At 40.7% G+C, this 20,320-nt stretch overlaps 1 protein-coding gene across 2 annotated transcripts; it reads left to right on the top strand.

Moving 5' to 3' along the window:
* Positions 1 to 1,844: 1,844 nt before the first annotated feature.
* On the top strand, positions 1,845 to 20,006 carry LOC5517959. 2 transcript variants are annotated; one of them, XM_032362411.2, is made up of 13 exons: positions 1,845 to 3,215; positions 3,533 to 3,766; positions 9,529 to 9,666; positions 9,812 to 9,963; positions 10,167 to 10,310; positions 10,771 to 11,016; positions 12,516 to 12,557; positions 13,691 to 13,842; positions 14,219 to 14,460; positions 14,782 to 14,981; positions 15,604 to 15,853; positions 16,207 to 16,406; positions 16,635 to 20,006. In XM_032362411.2, exons 1-13 carry the CDS (start codon positions 3,140 to 3,142, stop codon positions 19,428 to 19,430), a joined length of 4,872 nt encoding a protein of 1,623 aa, XP_032218302.2. In that variant the 5' UTR covers positions 1,845 to 3,139; the 3' UTR covers positions 19,431 to 20,006. The 2 variants fall into 2 exon arrangements, with proteins under 2 accessions (XP_032218302.2, XP_032218303.2); XM_032362412.2 differs by lacking the exon at positions 12,516 to 12,557.
* The last annotated feature ends 314 nt before the right edge of the window (positions 20,007 to 20,320 follow it).

The raw sequence follows: 20,320 nt of genomic DNA, 5'->3' as shown, positions 1-20,320 counted from the left end.
TTTTTTTTTAGGATTTGCTTCCAAAATCAATTTGTTTTTTCTTCATTGCATTCATTTTGGAGTAGGCCACCAACAACAAGGCCACTATATGGTAAATGGTGGGTGCACCAATATGTAATGCATGAAAGGAGATATATTTTTGGATTTTTATTTCCAGATATTTTTCTGAATATTCGGTCCAATGAAGGAGAGAATCGCCACTAAATCAATACATAAAAATTACAGTATGGCATCTAAACAGTCTAAATATATTATATTAAATCTGTGGAATGCCGTTACATCCATGACCTATTCTGCACAAGGGCAAAGCTTGTCGGAGTATTGTTTTGATTAAAAAAATATATTTATAAACTTCTAGATGGGACATAAGAATTTACCATTAGACTCTTGACAACTTTGACAGCCATATTCACACCAGGAATTGTGTTTGTTAACTTTGATGTACTGCATAATTTAAATTATTGGATAAGGCCTGGATCCATTTGGTTGGTACAATAAATAAATCTCAGTAAAGAGCAGGATCCTAGATCCCCCCAAAATACCTCAATCAGTCAACATAGAAGGTGTTCAATGCTGGCTCCGCTTTTAGGCAGTGCCTAAATCTATATATTTTAAAGTTGATAGCTTGGGTTGGCTATTAACTTTAAACAAGCGTATATATATATATAGCATGTATAGCATTTTTACCATGGTTCTGAAATGCTGCTGAAATATAATGTTAATGGCATATGACTAGACAACAATTTGGCTGTCTTCGTGGAGCTGTAAGTGTCTTATATGCGTGGTACTTTGTTTTCCAATAAAGCCCTTACACATAAAAGTCCGGCTACTTGTATTTGTTGATAAAATAGATAGCGCAATTTAACCAGTCTCTTCTTTTTGTCTAGATTAGACTCTCAAACCTCTCGGTAAAACTTTCACGCTACCTAACCGCACTTTTAGATCTAATATTTATAAATGTGGGTAGGATGATTTTTCAAGAGGTAATTTTTCTTCCAGTTCTTAGTTTCTCTAAGCAATCCAGACACGTGCTTGAATAGTATTACTCCAAATTGCTCCACAATTAAAACAAGATCTTAAAAGCATAAAGGATGATTATCGTTTGGCAAAATAAAGCCAATATTAATAGTCTGCTTATCGTATAGGATTGTGTCAAAGTAGTATTCATCTCAAGTCGAACGCGTCCTTGTGCTAAAAACGAGAATAATACCACCCCATTAACAAATCATAATTATGATCAAAATGCTGAAGCATCGTAGAGAGTATGGTTCACCTTGCGCCGCTGGTTTGGCTGGTTTTAAACAGCGTGATTCATTGTTTGATGCACTATTTATTTATGTATTCTTAGTGTATTTATGTATTCTTAGTGAGGGCTCGTTTCCCGCCGATTGTCGAAGGGGGATTCGCGGCTTTTTGACGTGTCGGGCTAATTGACAGCTTCATAACAAACCACGTTTGTCTGGCGAAGAACACCAGTTAAAACCTTAGTCTTAAGTTAGCGAAAATATCCTAAGGCTGTTCTCATCAACAATCCACAGTTAAGAAAAACAAAATGGAACTAATTGCTTGTGAAACAGAAACGGTTGTTTTTGGAAATTATACGGATTACATTCTATTATTTAAAAAATTAGCGCAGGTGTCATATTTAAACACATTAATATTCAGTAAAAAGAAAATTGTTGCTAAATATCAAAATTATACTACACAACAAAATTGATATGAGCCTTATGTTATCTCTCAATTGTTTTCATTGTGTCATAAAAATTGATTGTTCCCTAATGGAAAAAACGTACCTCCTCACCTTCTGTTGTTTCTTAAGAGAATTCCGTGATAAGTCATTTATCAAAACATTGTGTTGCTGCCGAAGACATGCTTATCAAGTAAAAACAGTACTTAAAATTTTCTAGTCCAGTTAACAAACAAACAAGCAAATAATTAAAGAAGGCGCATGCAAGCGGGAATTCACTTTCATTTCCACATTTAAACAGACTCAAATGATTGTAGCTTTATTGTTAATTAAACCAATGATTTTTAACTGATTATAATTTCGAGGCATTTGAACTGTCTCCTCCTCCGAAAAAAGCTTGTTAAGCTAATGCCATATCATTCAAAATGTTCCTATACAAGGTTGTTTGCCAGAGAGTGCGCCAGTCGAACTGTCTGCAGTAAAGCGCTAATTATTGAAGAGATTGTGGATTTAGACATAAATATGGCATTCTGTAGATTGTCGGGCGGTCTCATAGCGACGGTAAGTTCGCGCGAAAATTGCGCATAGAATTCCATACAATGCAGAGCAATAAATGTTAATTTGCCTCCCGTTTTTTCCGCAGTATTTAAAATCATCGCATGCTAAAAAAAAAAAAAATGAAAAGCCGACGAGAGTACGAGGAAGAAAACATTGTCAAAACAAAAACAACCCGCTACGGCGAATCGGTTCGTTTGAGCACGCATGCCCCTGAGAGCCTTAAAATATGCTAGCAGACCTTGCCGCTATAACCAAATGTTTTGGACAATATAATCTCTATACATGCATTATACTCCACTAGCAAAACCAAAACACTGCAAGTATGGTTAAGACTCTGCATAGGCCATCGCAAAGAAACCCTCGACTCTTTTTAGATAGGAGATCGCCGAATTACACTCTTATCTTTTTAAGCCAATATTGATAACACGAATGTTGCTTAGACAGTTACAAAAGGCTCGCTAATACTAAAAAAAAAACTAACAGGGAAGTGTGAAAAAATAGAAGTAATTTTGCCGAGGGCTAGATCGAGCCAGCGTGGATAGACCAGTCACAGCTAGCAGGTGCATGCTACCGCCCGTGATTGACAGATTCGGTTGTTACCTAGCATACTATTGGCTTCCTCGGGCAATCACCGCTTATTTTAATTCTCATTCTGACTAGGTCATCGCCAACCCGTGTTTTACTGTAATAGTACTCCTCCGAACAAAGCTATCTCGATGGTGCTATGGAGAGCAGCTTTAGCGCGAGGGACGTGCCCTGCCGGGATCGTGCTTACATGTGCCAAGCGCTGGTGATGAAACTGCGAAAGTCTACCTTTGGTCAATAAACGCGTTTTAAGCACCGCCGCACTGACATGTGGACTGCTTTTACACGAGGGACGGGTTACAGTGAATAATGCCAATGCGAAGAGGCCGATTCGCCCCACAGAATACATTCCTGGAGACTATCGCGCAGAAATTCGACCATGGAAGTAAGTAAAATCCCATCGCTCATCACGTAAACGCGTTAACTACAGTACATTTGAGTGCACACTAGCATCGAGGCAGCGATGTACAACAAAGACTGTTTTGTAAAAATACATCTCGATTTAAACCAGTGCATTTAAACCGCAAAATCCGTTTTAAAAATGATTTCTTATTTCACGAATGCTTAATGTAGTGATTTTAATGCAGCAGGATTCCTAAGATATTTTATCAATTTTATCTTTCCTTAGAGATGATTATGCCTCTAATTGCTCGTGATGATCTTTTTTCATACTCCTTTTACTTGGGGTTAAACCTTTCGCAGATAGTAACTTCGTGCTGGGAAGTGCACAAGAGAAGAACAACTACCCTATCGTGTATTGTAGCGATGGCTTCTGTGAACTCACTGGGTTTACTAGAACAGAGCTCATGCGAAGAACATGCGCATGTAATTTCCTCTACGGACTTGAAACTAATCAGGAGGACGTGAGAAATATACAAAACGCTCTGAAGACGCAAAAAGAATTGAAAAAAGAAGTCATTTTCTACAGAAAGAATGGTAGGTTTCATATGATTAAAGACCAGTGTCGAATTTACACCTTCGTGTTTTAGTATAAAGTCCAGTGTTATTCATATTTGTCACTGATATACATTACAAGCGGTTAGCAGTGAGCGTTGTAAGAGCGGGCATTATTTCCTACGTGTAGGTTCGTTGGTCTTAGAGCATGTAGTCTGTACGTATTCTTTACTGGATGCAATTAAATCGCGCTATTCAAAATGCAATAATACTCCAAGCAAGCGCAAACAGTCGCGTGAATTTACATATATTCATACTGCTCAACTACCCTTGAATCGTTCTAATAGTTCCCCTCTTGTATTCATAAAATATTAACCTAGGCCACCAGCCATAATACTGAACATAAAGAGGAGAAGGCACCCAAACAGCGGTGAGGACAGCACGTGGAAACTCGTTAGGATGCGCTCAATTCGCAAAAGGAAGTAAAAAAAAGTGCTTTTGTTTAATTTAGCATTGGCACTAGTTTTACTCTACAACACAGAGATCCGCCAAATTGCTCCTGAAAATTAAGACTCTATCAAAAATAGATTAAAATATCGGAGTTCGTTCGAGGTTAACAAATGAATCGAGGAATTTAAACGACAGTGTAGTGTGATTTTGGTTGAAATAGACATAACATCATCAAAGTAAATACAGACTGTGTTCATTCCTTTTAGGAGATTTTTTGCAGTATTGATAAAAGCAATGATTTGGCGTATACTCCAACAGAACAATAGTTCATTTCTCGTTCGTTTCTCGTTTTTTGTACAGATATGCACTTATTCTAAGCCTACGTTTTGCTGTTCTCCCGTTGCTATTACTCATCCTCTGAGCACCTGTTCCCAAGCTTGTACAGTGTTGTACTTTTCTGTTTGCGTTCTCTTTGATTAACTAGCTTCTTTTCTATTTCTACTAGTCTTATAGAACCGAATAACTTACTCACTGAAAATAAGTGTGAAATCTTACAAAATAATCGAGAATCTTACTCTTTCCGGCATAACCTTAATATTATGCCGTCAGTATATTTATTTGTGTCTTCAACAGAGTACATCTCAAGTGTTTTGATTCCTGTCGTTCTCATATTATACTAGTGATTTGGGATTTGCCGTTTAGTCGACACCGCTACATGCGTGGGTGAATCCCACCGGTAGATTTTCATTCACTTGAGTGTAAAATTTACCGTTCTTTTTGTTGAGCGTTACAAGTCCCATATGCGGCGGCCACCTATGTCTATATCAACTGCTCTAGCTAAGTACTGTTTGTAGTCGATGATACAGCATTAGCCCTGGGGGCGTACGGGAGATGAGAGCGCAATATGACAGCTAACACGCGGAAAACAAAGAGGATAACACGACAGTACGTAATAACAAGCCTAACGGACCGATAGTTCGCATGAAACCCTGCTATTCTCAATATACATCTGGTATTAAAAAAAACTAGACCAGCAAAAACGTAATTCGTAGCGATTTTTAGAGTTTTATATCGAGTATGTCGTAGTAGAATATTTGATACTTGAAAGTCTAAGAATATCGGGTTTTAACGTTATCACCCAACGTGTACATAAGACGACATATCTTCCGCACGTCTTTGTTAAAGGATGGCTTTCAAAAGTAATGACCAACTAGAAGGAAGCAAATCTGGTCACTGTTAATGCTTTGATTTATAAGGCTACCTTGAATCTGCTTTACACGGAACCATTTTTCTATGCTACTCGTAGAAAGAAATCAGACTGAATAAAAAGGGATTTTGTATGTTCTTCGTACGTGAGACTGCCTTATCCCTGTCTTGTTTTCGTTATCTTGTCAAAAAACTCGACCAAAAAGTCTTCAGCTGTCTGCCTCGAGAAAGTGATCTGCCATTATATTCGATATACCTATGACTAATCGACGAAATCCCTAAGTCATCGTTTCTATAGTTACCACAGCTGATAAGAACAGGCTTTTTATTTATCTAGCGCTATCTTAAATGTCTTGTGTTGGTTGTTTTAAGAGTAAATGCTTAAGGACCAGTTGGTTTGACTATTGGAAGCCTTACAATCTCCATTTTATTAGAATGTTGATCGAATAGATGACTATTCAGTAACACATCGCCATATTTATCTCTCAGTTTTATCTTATTCCTAGGGACCCCCAAGGGACATGTAATTAAGATACCAATTCCCCGTTTCCTGGTCATTTTTCTCTCCCTCTGACCGAAAAAACCCCAAACTATATTTTCTTCATTAAATTTATGATCCAGTACACAGTTCTCAAGATTCTTTCTGGCCCATTAGAAATACATCTTTATGGGTACCACGGTATTTTTAATAGAAACACGAGAAAGTATCGGCACTGCAACAAACAAAAAAATTTACGTGCTACAGTATTTGAAGAAAAGCTTAACTCTTCGTTATCCGGTTTCTCACGAGCGTTTCCGTGACATCTCTCGTCAAAACGCCGTCCTAAAGAAGTCTTGCGGGCTAGCAAGCGCTAACGATCATGCCTAACCGTCATGTGCGATAAGAGAAGTCGAATATGAATAGTCACAGTAAAAGAGAACCTTGTCAGAATAACGATTAAAATGTGGGTTGTTTTCTTACGATTTTTTTTAGATATTTTGTAACATTTTCATCAATGTTAGATAGAAAGCAAGTACCATAATGCAATTTTCATCAAAAGATAGAAGGTAGTGTTCGAACTTATCATTCTTATAACCTAAACAAAGAGCTCATCTTTTCATGTTTTCCGCAGTGTTTTTTGGATGAAATGGCCCATCATACTGTTATTGGTGCATTTACGTACATCGCTCTTAGGGGAAAAAAACTTATTTTATTATTGCATTTTTTATTATCATCTAGTTGCCAGTTCTTGGTCGGCATTTTAATTTCATCAAAACGCGGCACTCTATTTGTGTTGCTATTGCTCTGCACGTTATTAGATCACTCTCTAATAAAAAAATATGCCACCCCTATTTGCAAAAAGAAAACGGCTTTTATTAAAAAAACAGGATTAAATCGGATATATTGTGTAAGGATGTTAAAAGTTCAATATTCGGTTTAAAAAAACGGGAACAAAACAGAGCTCTTCCGCCAAACCCAGGGTTGTTTACAGATGTTGACTAAGCCAATATATCTTCGCTAGTTTTAATAGCTTTCTAGCAAGTTCCGTTAACGGCTCTAGTGTTGATAATCATGTATCCTTGGGAGTATAAAAACTTCCTCAGCTATTGAGTGCTTTGGCAACCGTAGGGAAATTAAACCTGACCAATTAGGCCAACATCTCGAAAATTGCACATGCTTTTCATGAAAAAACGCTGAAATGAAGTAAGCCCAACATTTGAAAGGTTATTGTGCCGTAATTTCACAAAAAGAAAAAACACAAAAAGATATAATAACATTACAATTTAGAGTGGCTACCGCCCAAAGGCATTTAAACTTCACCGAACAAAGTCTATAGCTTGATTTAATTGAAACTGTAAGTACTCTCTTAAACAGTGAAAAGCCTTTTACGACTACAAAAACTCGGCTTTAAAAAGGGAAAAAAACAATTAAAATAACTTGAGTGATACATCTCAGAAGGATACCTCTAATAGATTTCCCTTAGCTACATAAAAACGCATCCTGTGTGTGTGTACTGAAAAAGAAGCCTTGATGACTCTTTCATGTTATAACGCGCGGCGGGAAACACGAGGGTCAGGCACTGCCGATCTTGTCGACTGCCAATGTCACTCACTGTCACTCCGATAATACAATAAGATTGCAATAACATCGACAATTTATTCAACACTCTTTATTCTTATACCTAAATAAGAGATGTCTCTAGTTGCCCATTTTCCCGTTGAACACGCTAAAGGTCGAATCTCTACTAACTTGTATTAACAAGCTTCAAGAGCGGACGAGAAGGAGGACACGATGATTCATTTGAGATTTTTCAAGTTAGCTCTCGTCTCTCTTCTGAAGGATTGTTAAGCTAACTGTCTCTCAATGAAAACCCATGACGATAAAATACCTCTTTTTTTTCACCTGGTTTCCTTGAACTATAGCCCTACTAGTATTCACAAAAGTTTTGCTCATACTGCTGACATGTAAAATAAGAAAAGAAAAAAACATGTTCTGGTTATCTCAGCTAGAGTTCGTCACGGCAAAAAGCACAGAATTACTATGGTAATCACAAATAGCATCGCTTTCCCAGTATGCGAAATCTTGTTACCGAATTATCCTCACGTCTCTTGTGATGTGCCGCGGTGGATGCTGGTAGACATACAGGCTGAAAGGATTTTAAAACTCACAAAAAGCCTACTAAAAGAACATAGTTTATGCTATTAGCGTTCAATTGTTAAATAATCTCCAAGATATCTCTTAGTTTCTATTAATTGCATTCCATTCTGACTGATTACGTGCCGCCAGAATCATGGTTAAACCTGATAATTTTTAGAGGGATCTTAAAAGTAAAAAAACTGCGATATATTTAAAACCGCCATTACAGCACTCCACTAACACTATAGTATTTAAAGCAGCAGCCAAAAAAAATCTCCACTAGATAAATATGATTTAAATGAACTCAATTACGCGTTTTTGCAATATTTTTTTTTCAATCTAACGCTATGAAATACTTGATATATGTGCTAGGCGCTTACTCATCCAAGGCACGACACTATCAGTATTACTTGAAGAAAGACGTCATTTCAAGAATCTCTTTGTACAAATAATGGTAAAATGAGATATACGGTGATGTGATGAGCGACGTTGTTTTAAATCTAACAAGTCAACACAAGTATGTAGTTTCGCAAAACATCGTTTTTGACGTAAACTAGAACAATTCTCAATATCATCATAGTCGCTGGACACGAATTTTAAAAAGACATCTCTCTAAAAAAATAATAATTTCTACGGCCTGTCCTAGAAAAGAGCGTTAATTTAAAATATAACTGTTAAAATTGCAGTTACAGATATTACAATTCATCAAGTCTTTTATTTCTTACAACAGCTAGTTTTATGCTCCGTACCCAGTTTGTTTACTCGGGCGCAGGACCCTCGAGCAATCGAATGGGAAGTTTTCCGTTGAAATTTTATCTTTCTGTTCGTTGTAGGGGGTTATCTATTAAGACGTGAAGCAAACAAAAAAGCTCTTTGTATTTTTCATGCGTACATATTTGTGGAGCGAATATGTCGTCTAGTAGTAACATCCTGACGCAATGCCTTTCACTAAAGATTTGCTTGAAGTACTGGGAAGAACCTCAATATCATAGTTTACCTCTCTAATTCAATATCTCCCCAATAGCATATATGGATCCGCATTTGTTATTCAAATGATATTTTGCCTTTCTTTTACATAGAGCAGTCGAAACACGTAACAGAAACACACACACAGACTTACTAGATTTAAGTATCAGAGGGAATATGCGTCCAGCTCGCTAAACACGAAGTTTGATCACTTCCAAAATCCAGGTTCTAAATCAGCGATGTCTTGTTTGTTAGAAACCCCATTCCCTCCACCTCCCAACCCCCCCCCCCCCCCCCCCCCCCCCCCCAGTCCACTTTTAAGGCCAGCGCCTCGCCTACGCCGCCGGCCCTGAAGAAGAGTCACACAATATATAAGCAATAATGATATATTATTTATATATAAATTGTTCTCGTCTAAGCTTGAAGTGTCCTAATTATCGCCTGCGCGTTTCACAACAAAATGTGTCGTTAAATGTTTGCGAGTTTTTCAAAGGTTGTTATGTTTTATGCGTTTTAACTCCTTGATGTGTTGCTCGGTAAATGACGAGGTTTTCCCTGTCTACAGGCTCCCATTTTTTCTGCCTGCTGGACATTGTCCCGATTAAAAATGAGAAAGGAACAGTGGTGTTATTCTTGGTCTCGCATAAGGACGTCACGAAGCGCAAACAGAGCGGAGAGGCTACCCATGATCGCGACGAGAACGGTAATCGATGTACGAGCAGAAAGGGGGGGCCATATAGGAATTGATTACCTTCCTTATATAGAATTCATTGCGTTCAAAATAAACGACATTTTTGGTAACTGTTCTGATATTTTTGGCAAATTTTCTTTACTGCATGTCGCTGCAGCAAGCAGTCGGACGGGGCCTGGGGAGAGAAAGCTGACCCGTTCACGGTCACGCAAGTTCAGTCGGGATGTGTTACTTCATCTGTCACGCCAGTATCAGCAGTCCAACAGCGCGACAAAGCCGCAGTCACGCAGGCCCACAAAGAGATCACGGGTGGGTGAAAGTTCATGGTGAAAATTGTATCCACCAGACCCGTACCTAGCTCCTGCCGGTGAAATGCACCACAGGAAGCCTGGTACCATATATTAGGACAACACTTTCTCGATCTCAATATATATAAACGTCTTGACTATAGTGCTGATAAATGGGGGCATCGTTGAATAATCAATTGACATGACATGTTCTTTCTGTTTTAGTCGTTCTCCTTCACATCTGAGCGCCTACCATTGTACAAGAGGGAAACCACTAAGAAGTCCAAGCTATTGTTCTTACACTACAGCAACGTGAAAAGCCTCTGGGATTGGTGGGTGCTGATCTTGACTTTCTACATCGCCATCATGGTGGGTACAAACACGTGATGATCAATGACGTCATGGAATGTGACGTCACAACACATGACCTTAAATGACGTCACAAGCCCCGGTCCACGATTATAGTATAGTGGGTCATTTTCCAGAGAAGTGGGTCATGTGGAACTTATAAACAAACGTTAGAAGCCCACCTAAGCCTCACATTCGTGCTCAAATACGACAAAGACCCCCATGTCTGGAAAATGTCTTTTTAATTTTAAATGTCTGTTTAACTTAAAAGTTCCATCATATGAGGTAGTGTCTCTATTTAACATGTTAAACAGGTTTCGCCCAATATGAGATAAACAAATCACAAGCTTGTATTTGTCTGACAGAGCTTAAAGAATGTCGATCAGCTCAAACCACGCTATAACACCACATCGCTCTTTGATTTACACACTCCAAGATTCCCATAAATGAAGCGCGCTCAAAGTATCTTGATTCTCCGCAGGTCCCATACAACGTAGCGTTCAGCAGGCACGGCAAGGCTAGGGACCTAATCATAGTGGACATGGTTATAGAACTCTTCTTTATTTTGGACATAGTGGTCCACTTTCGGACGACTTTTGTGAACAAGGCTGGACGGATCGTTTACGAACAGAAAGCCATCGCAATTCACTATCTCAAGGGTTGGTTTATACTGGATTTCCTGGCCGCCCTACCATTCGAAGCGTTATACTTTATCAACAAGTCATGGGTATGTCGGCGTTGCCAATAACATTTTCCACATAGGGAAAATAAATTTTAGCGAATTTTGGTATTGAATTTCGGGAAGAGTATTATTTGCTTTAAGCTTTGGATGGTTAATGGTTGTTTTTCAAGGGGGGGTGTGCACCATGAGTCTAAAAAACACAGGAAAACTTTCATAAAGAGGTGCAAACTTGCATTACCACCACTGGGCCCGCCGGTCTGGAACCGTGTGCTTGATTTCATAAAATCGGATTGATGGTGCTGAAGTAGGTACTCTCTTTCATTCAAGAATGTGTTCAACTTTCTTGGGTTTTCCATCTGACTGACAGCTAACCAACTCCTTTACCATTTGTAAATTCCTATTCCAAGGTCATACGCATCGTACACATTCCGATACACCTTTCATGACCCATATCGTACACATTCTACACATTTCATGTACATATCGTACACATTTCATGTGCATTTCTTACACATTCTACACATCGCATGTACATATCGTACACATTTCCTGTTCCTTTTCATACACATTCTACACATCGCATGTACATATCGTACACATCCTACACATCGCATGTACATATCGTACACATTCTACACATTTTATGTGCATATCGTACACATTATACACTTTTCACGTACATATCGTACACGTGTTTGTATACACCCTATACACGTACAAAGTCCGTCCGATAGTGCAAATCATGCTTAAGGAACTGCGGTCTAAACAAACTATTTTCTATATGACGCTAGCCAAAAACTAGCTGGAGGACGATGGATCAGTTACGCGAGGCAAAAGACATAAACAGCAACATGATCCCGATGGAGCAGATGGGCGGAGCATTTTCACGAGTCACTAAATGGCCTACTCCTGAAAATGCAAGAAAGGGGATTTATCATTCCGCTTTCTATTTTTCTAACCTTTTTTCTTCTTTCTATTGACTGTTGGTTGGATAACAATAAAAAAAAAACACGGTGGAAGAAGGGACATCGGATGGGATATCCGGTACGGACATCTTTACATACACTTTCATGGGACCCGTCCGTGGTATTTAAAGCCGTAAAATGCGAAAAAACAAATAGAAAAGGGGCGTAGAGAGTGGTATGAGAGGAAAAAAGACGAAACTGGAAGAAACTGAAGAAAGTCAAAATCAAAGTAAATGGAAATGAAAAAGGGCGACAAAAACACATTTCGTGTGTACATTGTAGACATTCTTTAAGTCATCGTACACATCATGTACACATCTGTTTACACAATCCATTTACACATCCTACACATTTTTTAAAATGTCTTTAAACTGTCATACTCCACGATCCGTATGCACTGTCGGATGTATGCATATTAAATACCGTCCATTATTTCAAGACGTAAAACTTAACATGTATTACGTGCAACTGCATTTTAAGTCTATTTCAGAGCTTGGCTTTTGCTCCATTATTCGTTCACGTCTATGACTGAAACATGTGCCTCGAGTAACTTGAATGGTTTTCTTTGCACTACTACAGGAGTATTCAGCATTCACTAACCAGAGCTCGGCATACAAAGAGGTACCTGTCAATCATGTCCCACGTCACGCATCACATGACTCGAGGGGAGGGGTGGACGTAGGGGGGGGGGAGATATGGTTTAGCTGCCTTTATTGTTGTAATAGCAGCAATTTTTAAATAATTAAAATAACACGTAAATTAATAGTCTCTAGAAGCTAAAAAAAATATTGCTTTGCTTTTAAGCTAATTGTACCAGCTCAAAGACACTAAATGCAAAATGAGGTTTAATCTAACATTCTAATTGTTTTACATTCTCACACCCAATGCACCGCATAGTTCATACATCCACCTCCACCACCTTCATCACCTCACACTAAAATCATATCACACTTCCCACGAGTGGAACAGACACCGACAAACACGCCAAACACACAGACTGAACACTATAATGAACTACCTATTGCTGGCTAACTACAATTCTGATTCAGGCCTATAACTATTAGCACTAACAATGCGACGTACGGGTGTATTGTACACAATATCCTGAGGTTTGTATTTCTGGCGCTTATCCTTAACTTTGAATCACACTTTCGCCTTTTGTTCTTGGAATCCTACACTTCTTTTAACCCCCATACCCCGGGACCGGTTCCTAGAAAGCAGGTTTAGCGCTAACCTAGAGATTAATACTTGACATTTGATCACATAAAAAGGGCATTCCTCCCAGGTACTACCAAACACACGTGATATTCGTCTTGGCCAACGCTAATTGGCTACATCAGACGCTCAGAGCTCGTTTGTTTTTAATTTCTAGTAGAGCAAACGACTTTTGCTTTACTTTTGCTCTTAATAGTGGACGCACACAAAGTGTCCTATAATTGAGGTTTCTTATTAATGAAGGTAATTGTTATTGTATTTGACTGAATGATTTGCCATCGGAACTTTGAACATGCTCGAAGATCCGGCGTACTTTGCGGGCGCTCCCAAAGGTCACCCCCGCGTGGTGACCGTTTTGAGCGCCCGCAAAGTACGCTGGATCTTCGAGCGTGAACTTTTGAGAGTGTATAAAATGTGTGCCCTAACGAGAGAACTGGCTGTCGTTGACTTTAGGTTTTTGCTCACAAGGAAGTAAGCTGTAGTTGTGTCTGATAGAGCTGTTTTTAGTAACGCATTCACTATCTGTCAACTGTACGCAGGGGTTCTTAGTGCAATTACTCAAGTGTGGTCGCCTATTGCGCCTGTTTCGCGTCGTCCGAAAGCTTCACCGGTATACGGAATACAGCACAGTGTTACTCACGCTATTAATGTTAGCCTTTGCGATGGTCGCCCACTGGCTGGCATGTATCTGGTAAGTATTTCCCTGGTTATTATTACTTGTCCTGGAATAAGACATTTCGGCACTCTCACCACGACACTGACATCCTTCCCTTCAATGTGTCCGTTTGCTTGTGTATGACGTCACTACTTTCAGGGCGTCCGTTTGTGTATAACATCACTTCCTTCAGTGTGTCCTATTGTGTGTGATATCATCACCTATAGCGTTTTCGTTTGTTTGTCTGTTTGTCCGATATCCGTTATGTGTGATATCACCACCTATAGCGTGTCCTTTTGTTCGTTCGTTTGTCCGATATCCGTTATGTGTGATATTACCCCTTCCGTATGTGTGATATCATCTTCTTCGTTTCCGTTCATTACATAACACATTCCCTATCCTTTGCGTTCAGGTATGTGATTGGTCTAGAAGAAGTTAGCCACAACTCCACCATTAGCTGGCTTTACCAGTTTGGCGAGACTATTCAGATGCCTTTTATCGCATTCTCCCCGGACACAGGACCGGACGAGGGCTCTGCTTACGTCACTGCGCTCTACTTCATTCTCACAAGTATGACGACTGTCGGTTTCGGCAACGTGTCGGCTAACACCCGAGCTGAAAAGGCGTTCGCGGTTGTCGTCATGTTAATAGGAGGTGAGACAGAAAAATCCGTTCATCAAAACATTCATATAAATAAGGCAGAGATCCTTCCTTATCAGCACAGTTTAATCTCATATCAGTTGCGATGCATAAGTGACCCCGAAAAGTGTTTGAAATTACGCACTGACTCGTGTTATACGAGCTACTACGACCGGGCTAGATTCTCTCTGTGCGCCAATTAAAAAAAAAAATAGAAGGGAAGTCATAGAAAGGTGCCGCTGCAAAGATCACGGACCGAGAAAGAGACTACCTTTACGGTCAATGCTAACTTACACCCTCTTTATATCTCCAATTATCCATTCATTTTGCTTCTAGCATTGATGCACGCTGCTATCTTTGGCAACGTTGCTGCGATCATTCAGAAGCTATATGCAAACCGAGTGCGTTATCATTCCCGCTCTAACGAGATCAAGCAGTTCATTCGGGTTCACCACATCGAGGCAGATCTTGCTAATAGGCTCGAGGACTGTTTTCACACCACATGGTCGCTCTCAGGAGGAGTCGATACACGAGAGGTGGGTGGGATGGAAACAAATCCGTGATAATTTTAACTGTTTTGGGCTTTAGGGAAGGATTTACTTTATCTCAAGGCTCGTCACAGCAACCATGTTATGAAGGCCGTGTGCACTTGAACCATACAAAACTAAGCCACTCGCTGATCATGCTTTCGACGAATCAGTTACGAAAATTAACTATACACTACTTGCTCGCGTGTATATCATGTACTTGCCACTTAGATCTGACAAGACAGTCACGTGCAGATAAATGAGCTATACATTACTCGATCACGTGTCCATCATATACTTGTGACGTAGACTAGAGGAGACAGTCACGTGCAGATAAATGAACTATACATTACTCGATCACGTGTCCATCGTTTACTTGTGACGTAGACCAGACGAGACAGTCACGTGCAGATAAATGAACTATACATCACTCGATCACGTGTCCATCATGTACTTGTAACGTAGACAGTCACGTGGTAAAAAAACAAATGAACTACACACCATAAGGTTACGTGCTAGGTACCACGTGCTTTATCATAAGCAGTCACGTGTACATCACTCTCTCTCTCTCCCTCCTCCTTCTGGTCTCTCGTTGAGATCTGCTAGGTCATTTACTTTATTTTCATTTCAGATATTGACGACGTTTCCGTACGAGCTCCAGGCTGACGTCTGTATGCATCTCTACCGAGGACTTCTCGATCTCCCGGTGTTTTCTCAAGCCCCGCGCGGCCTATTCCGGATGGTCTCGCTCAAGGTCAGCCCGGTCTATATCGGTCCTGGAGAATACCTGCTTACACAGAATGATGTCATCAACAGCATATATTACATCGCCAGCGGTTCCATGGAGGTTCTTCAGGGCGAATCGGTTGCTGCAATATTAGGTCAGGCTGAAGTGTTGATATACGATCGTTATATGTTTCATAAAAGGCGATCTTACCCTGGGTGCCAGAGCCTCCAGACTTCTAAGGCGATCTATGCCATACAGGATAATATTATTAGAAGTGTTTCGAGTACGAAAAATAGTTGTTTAAAAAAATTATATTTGTTGCTTGAAGTTGACAAACGCTTTAAAAAAACGTCGTATAATTATTATTTCTTCTTCAAATGAAATACGCTCTGTAGATACAGCGCCTGTTTGACGGCGAATATTGAAATTTGAATTCCATTGCTCAGGGTTTATTTGAAATCAGCTCCCAGTTCAAAGCAACTGATTATGGTCCTTGACCTTCCATAGGGAAAGGAGACTTATTTGGAGAGGACATATCTCGCAAGTCACCGATTCGCCGATCCAATGGTGACGTCAGGGCGCTGACGTACTGTGACGTGTATTACATCACACGTGACAAGCTACAGGAGGTGATGCACCTATATCCAGACTTCAGTTACAAGTTCAGCGAGAAGCTGGAGCTCACATACGACTTAGGTGCCAGTGAGGTGGGTCACAATTAACATTAAGTTTAAATATAATATAGGGTAAATTACATAAATTCAGTATTGCTGATAGCTCCGCTGAGAGCATTCCATTATTATCACAAAATTTACAGCTTCAAGTCTTGTTTCATGCCCGAAATGTTCGGGTCACAGTGATTTGAGGCAGCTACAACGTATGCTTTAATGTTCGAGTTGAGTTATAGAAAGTTAACAGTTTTTATTTGAATGCAGAAAGACATTTGGCGCCGAGGTGGCCTGGACTCAATATCAGAAGATGAGGAAGAGGACGAGGACGAGGCGACGTCACCAGAAACCGACAAAGAAAATCCCGTCACATCCCCTACTAGGACAAGATTCGACTTCAGCCCCAAGCTGAACATGCTATCCCGGCGCCGCAGTAACCCTCTGAGATTTGCTAACGAGTCTTTGTGCACGAACAAGGTGCAGAACCGTAGGCCAAATAGTCTCACGATATCCAATCGAAGGCCTCAAGAGACACAACCTCTTTTGAATGCCACGCCCACGCGGCTTGGTTCCCATGGTGACATGAATGAAGAGGTTGGTCAGGAGGATAGTGAAGAAACAGCGCTTGAATGGGAACAAGAAAACTTCACCTTGAAGAAAGAGGAACCCGTGGAAAAGGGTATGGAATGTACCCAAAATCTGACTCTTGCGGTTAGCGGTGAGATCACGCCTTCGGCCATTGACAGGACGGGTCGCTTGGAAACAGACATGGGAATTGATAGTTTACAGTCTCGCAATGCGGACGAGACAGAATCGAGTTTAAGGCTTGATAGAGATTCCTTCATAAAACAGCTGCACCTCAGCACGGACGAGATGGGAAACAGAATGAGTCGGAACACTAGCTTGGGTGATTTGGAAGAGGCAGAAGAATGCAGAAACGACGACGGCGATAAGGAATCATCCACGGAGGATGAACCTTTGCTTGATTCTATGAACTCGAGTCTGCGCAAAAAGAGAAGACCGCAATTCACGCGGTCGCAGGCCTATAGCACGCCAACACCGAGACTTGTGAGGCAGATTTGTGCGTCACCAGGGGGGAGTAGCACCAGGTCGTCCAAGGGGGTCTTGTTAGGAGACGTAAGACGGACGTTTAGTTGTGGTGCTCAGGAGTCGAGTGAGGAACACACAGCGAAGTATAGGAACAATGACTCTCCGACAAGTGGACGAGGGTACGCCGATAACTTAACGAGCGATCACCGAGAGCATAATCGTTTACTCATTGAACCAGAAGATTTTGATTGCGACTTTCCACCGATCAATAATCTAACCTTAGTAAGTGACCGATCAATACAGGACACATTAGAACTAAAGGGTCTAGACAGCGGCTGTAGTACGCCTAGACGGAAAAGAAGTATTTCGCCCGGGTGCGAAAGCCCTTATATGAGTAAACTTTTTGCGTACACACCACCTCCTCATGAAAGTACCGAGTATGGCCATAATTCCCACGAGGATGTAAACGATCTCAGCTACACCACTTTGAACGACGCACCCCGGCATTCTTATTATGAGAACCAAACGCCGGTAGTTTCATCCCCAGCACCCCCCGAAGACAAGCCTCCCGCGAGAAGACGTAAAGTGTCTGCAGTGGCTCCGCCACCAGCAATATTCGCGTCTCTTCTATCCCAGGCGTCTAGTCCCTATGCAGATTTCACTCCACCGCAAATTGTGCGCGAGTCGCCGATAACATGTGACTGCGGCGAGGATGAAACCTGTGTTGCATGCCGGGGTGAGAAACACAGTGATAGTACGCATGCGCTGGAGGATCATACCACCTACTCGACAGCATCTTCATCACGTAGGTTCTCCCGGGGCTCGAGTGAAAACTTGAGTAAGTCAGGCTCCGTGACAAGTAGCACAGAATCCATCTCACGAGGACTGCATTATTCTTTAAGTTTTCGAAGAAATGCTGACCTTAATCGAACTAATGCTCTCCAAGAGCCAAGTGATGACTTGAGAATTTCCACGGAAGGCTTAACTACAGGGTATATTTTAAATGGAAATATCATATCACCTGAAGAAGGAAGCATTCATAATGACACCGCTGACATGTATCTAGCTAATCACAACGAAGCATACCAAAGTCCTTGTGCCTCAGGCAGAGATGATCCTCTCATCGACGCAATGTGCCGCTTGGAGGGGTTTTCACATGGCGAATCGGCCACTATCAACCGCGCGTTTTCAAATGATAGAATTCCGAGTACGCATGCGCCGAATGTTGCGCCATCCAGTGAGGGCGCGGCGGGGGAAGTAGATTTTTGTCTGAGGCTTGGGTCGAGTGCAATATCAGACTCTGAGGAGATTTGTACCGGACCTGAAAATAATGACTCAAAAAGACCCGGAACTGGACTAAACCTACCATTCTTCGACGGTGGTACTAAAATGGGATGCAATCAGTATTTATACAATGACCATCTCCTTACAGTACAAGACTCATTTACCAACACAAGCGACATTTCGTCACAGTCATCTCTTTCGTTCTCACCCGTGACATCTATCAGGTCTTCCGCTATTAAAAGTATACGATCCATGGATAACGTAACAACAGACGATCTTCCACAGCGCTATAAAGAATCCCTAAACACACACCCCGTCAGAAAGCCCAAACTATCAGGAGAACTCTCGACATGCTCGCTACAGTCTCTAACGGATAACACCACCGCCGAACGACCAATCAGGATCAGTTTCTCAGAGCCTCACTTGCATACTAAGTATTTGGGGGAATTGCCTATTACTGAAAATGAACAGTACGGTGACGACCAGTTGGAAGATATTTTCAAAGATGTAGTTAGTACAAAGGAGGCAATGGAGAGACTCCAAGTGATCTTAAACTCACCCGAGCCAGATCTGTGCTCGGAGCTTACAGATACGAAGGAAACAGTGAAGAGGTTAGACAGACAAGTGGTGAATTTAAACCAGGACGTTGCCTCGCTTAGCCGAGACGTAAAAACCGTACTGGAAATGCTTAAAGGATTTAGGAATGGACAAGTAGAGCCAAGGTTTTAGCATAGGCTCTTGTGATTGTATGTTGCGTTCACATTAGTAACGAAATGTTTACTCTGAACATGAATCAAGATTTACCGTTGCCAGATGTTATAAGGAATTGCCGGTGTTAGTGTGAACGCAGCACTTGACATGAAACATGGCAATTCAGGGCAGTTGAGGATAGTCATGGTTATCACTTTCTACACTTGAAGGAATTATATGAGTGAACTTAAGACGCTTCTGCATGACCCACGGCAACCAGAAGTGGAGGACTTTTGTTCTTGACGCCAACAGGCTTCTAGTGTAAGTAAGTTAGTTAACGAGGCCGATATGTCTTCACAACGATCGAGAAAGTTGAACTTCCGGTAGCCGCCGGTTTTGAGGTTTTTTAAGTTCCCTAAGACATTTAGGGCTTCAGATCAGACCAGTTTAGGACGGCAAAATGTTTAGGTGATGACTAACATTTCGATTATCTTCTCGAGTCGTATAGTACTCTTCGAGTTCGAATGATGTGTTTGAAGATTATGTAGATATAATTGCTATTACAAAAACTGTACATATCCTATTTGTACAAATAAAATTATTTATGATCTTCTATTTAATTGTTGCAATGGGAAGCGCTTGTTACTTGCAGCAAAGGTTAGACCGGGATATAACCACTTAATATCTAGTAATTACCAGAGGGGGAGGGGGTACGGTAGGAGTCCCAGTCAGTGTTAGCGCAGATATCCGCCCAATGCGTTTACATTTTAACAAATCAACATTGCTGTCACTTGAAAATTCTTCGGTCTATTGCAAGAAACATGAAATAAGAATTTCAATACTTGAAATACTGAATTTGACCGAAGTATCTAATACTAAATTTGATCGAAGTATTTGAAATACTAAATTTGACCGAAGTATCTAAGCTA

The sequence above is a fragment of the Nematostella vectensis genome, chromosome 2, assembly GCF_932526225.1.
Source record: "Nematostella vectensis chromosome 2, jaNemVect1.1, whole genome shotgun sequence".
Classification (NCBI taxonomy): Eukaryota; Metazoa; Cnidaria; class Anthozoa; order Actiniaria; family Edwardsiidae; genus Nematostella; species Nematostella vectensis.
This window is presented reverse-complemented; position numbering and strand designations above follow the sequence as displayed.

What these genes read in the sequence shown, in the direction of transcription:
- LOC5517959 (XM_032362411.2), top strand. Translation starts at nt 3,140, where the DNA reads ATGCCAATGCGAAGAGGCCGATTCGCCCCACAGAATACATTCCTGGAG. An exon ending in CCATGATCGCGACGAGAACG is followed by an intron (nt 9,667 to 9,811) that starts GTAATCGATGTA and finishes ATGTCGCTGCAG; the next exon opens with CAAGCAGTCGGACGGGGCCT. An exon ending in GAGGAGTCGATACACGAGAG is followed by an intron (nt 14,982 to 15,603) that starts GTGGGTGGGATG and finishes TTTTCATTTCAG; the next exon opens with ATATTGACGACGTTTCCGTA.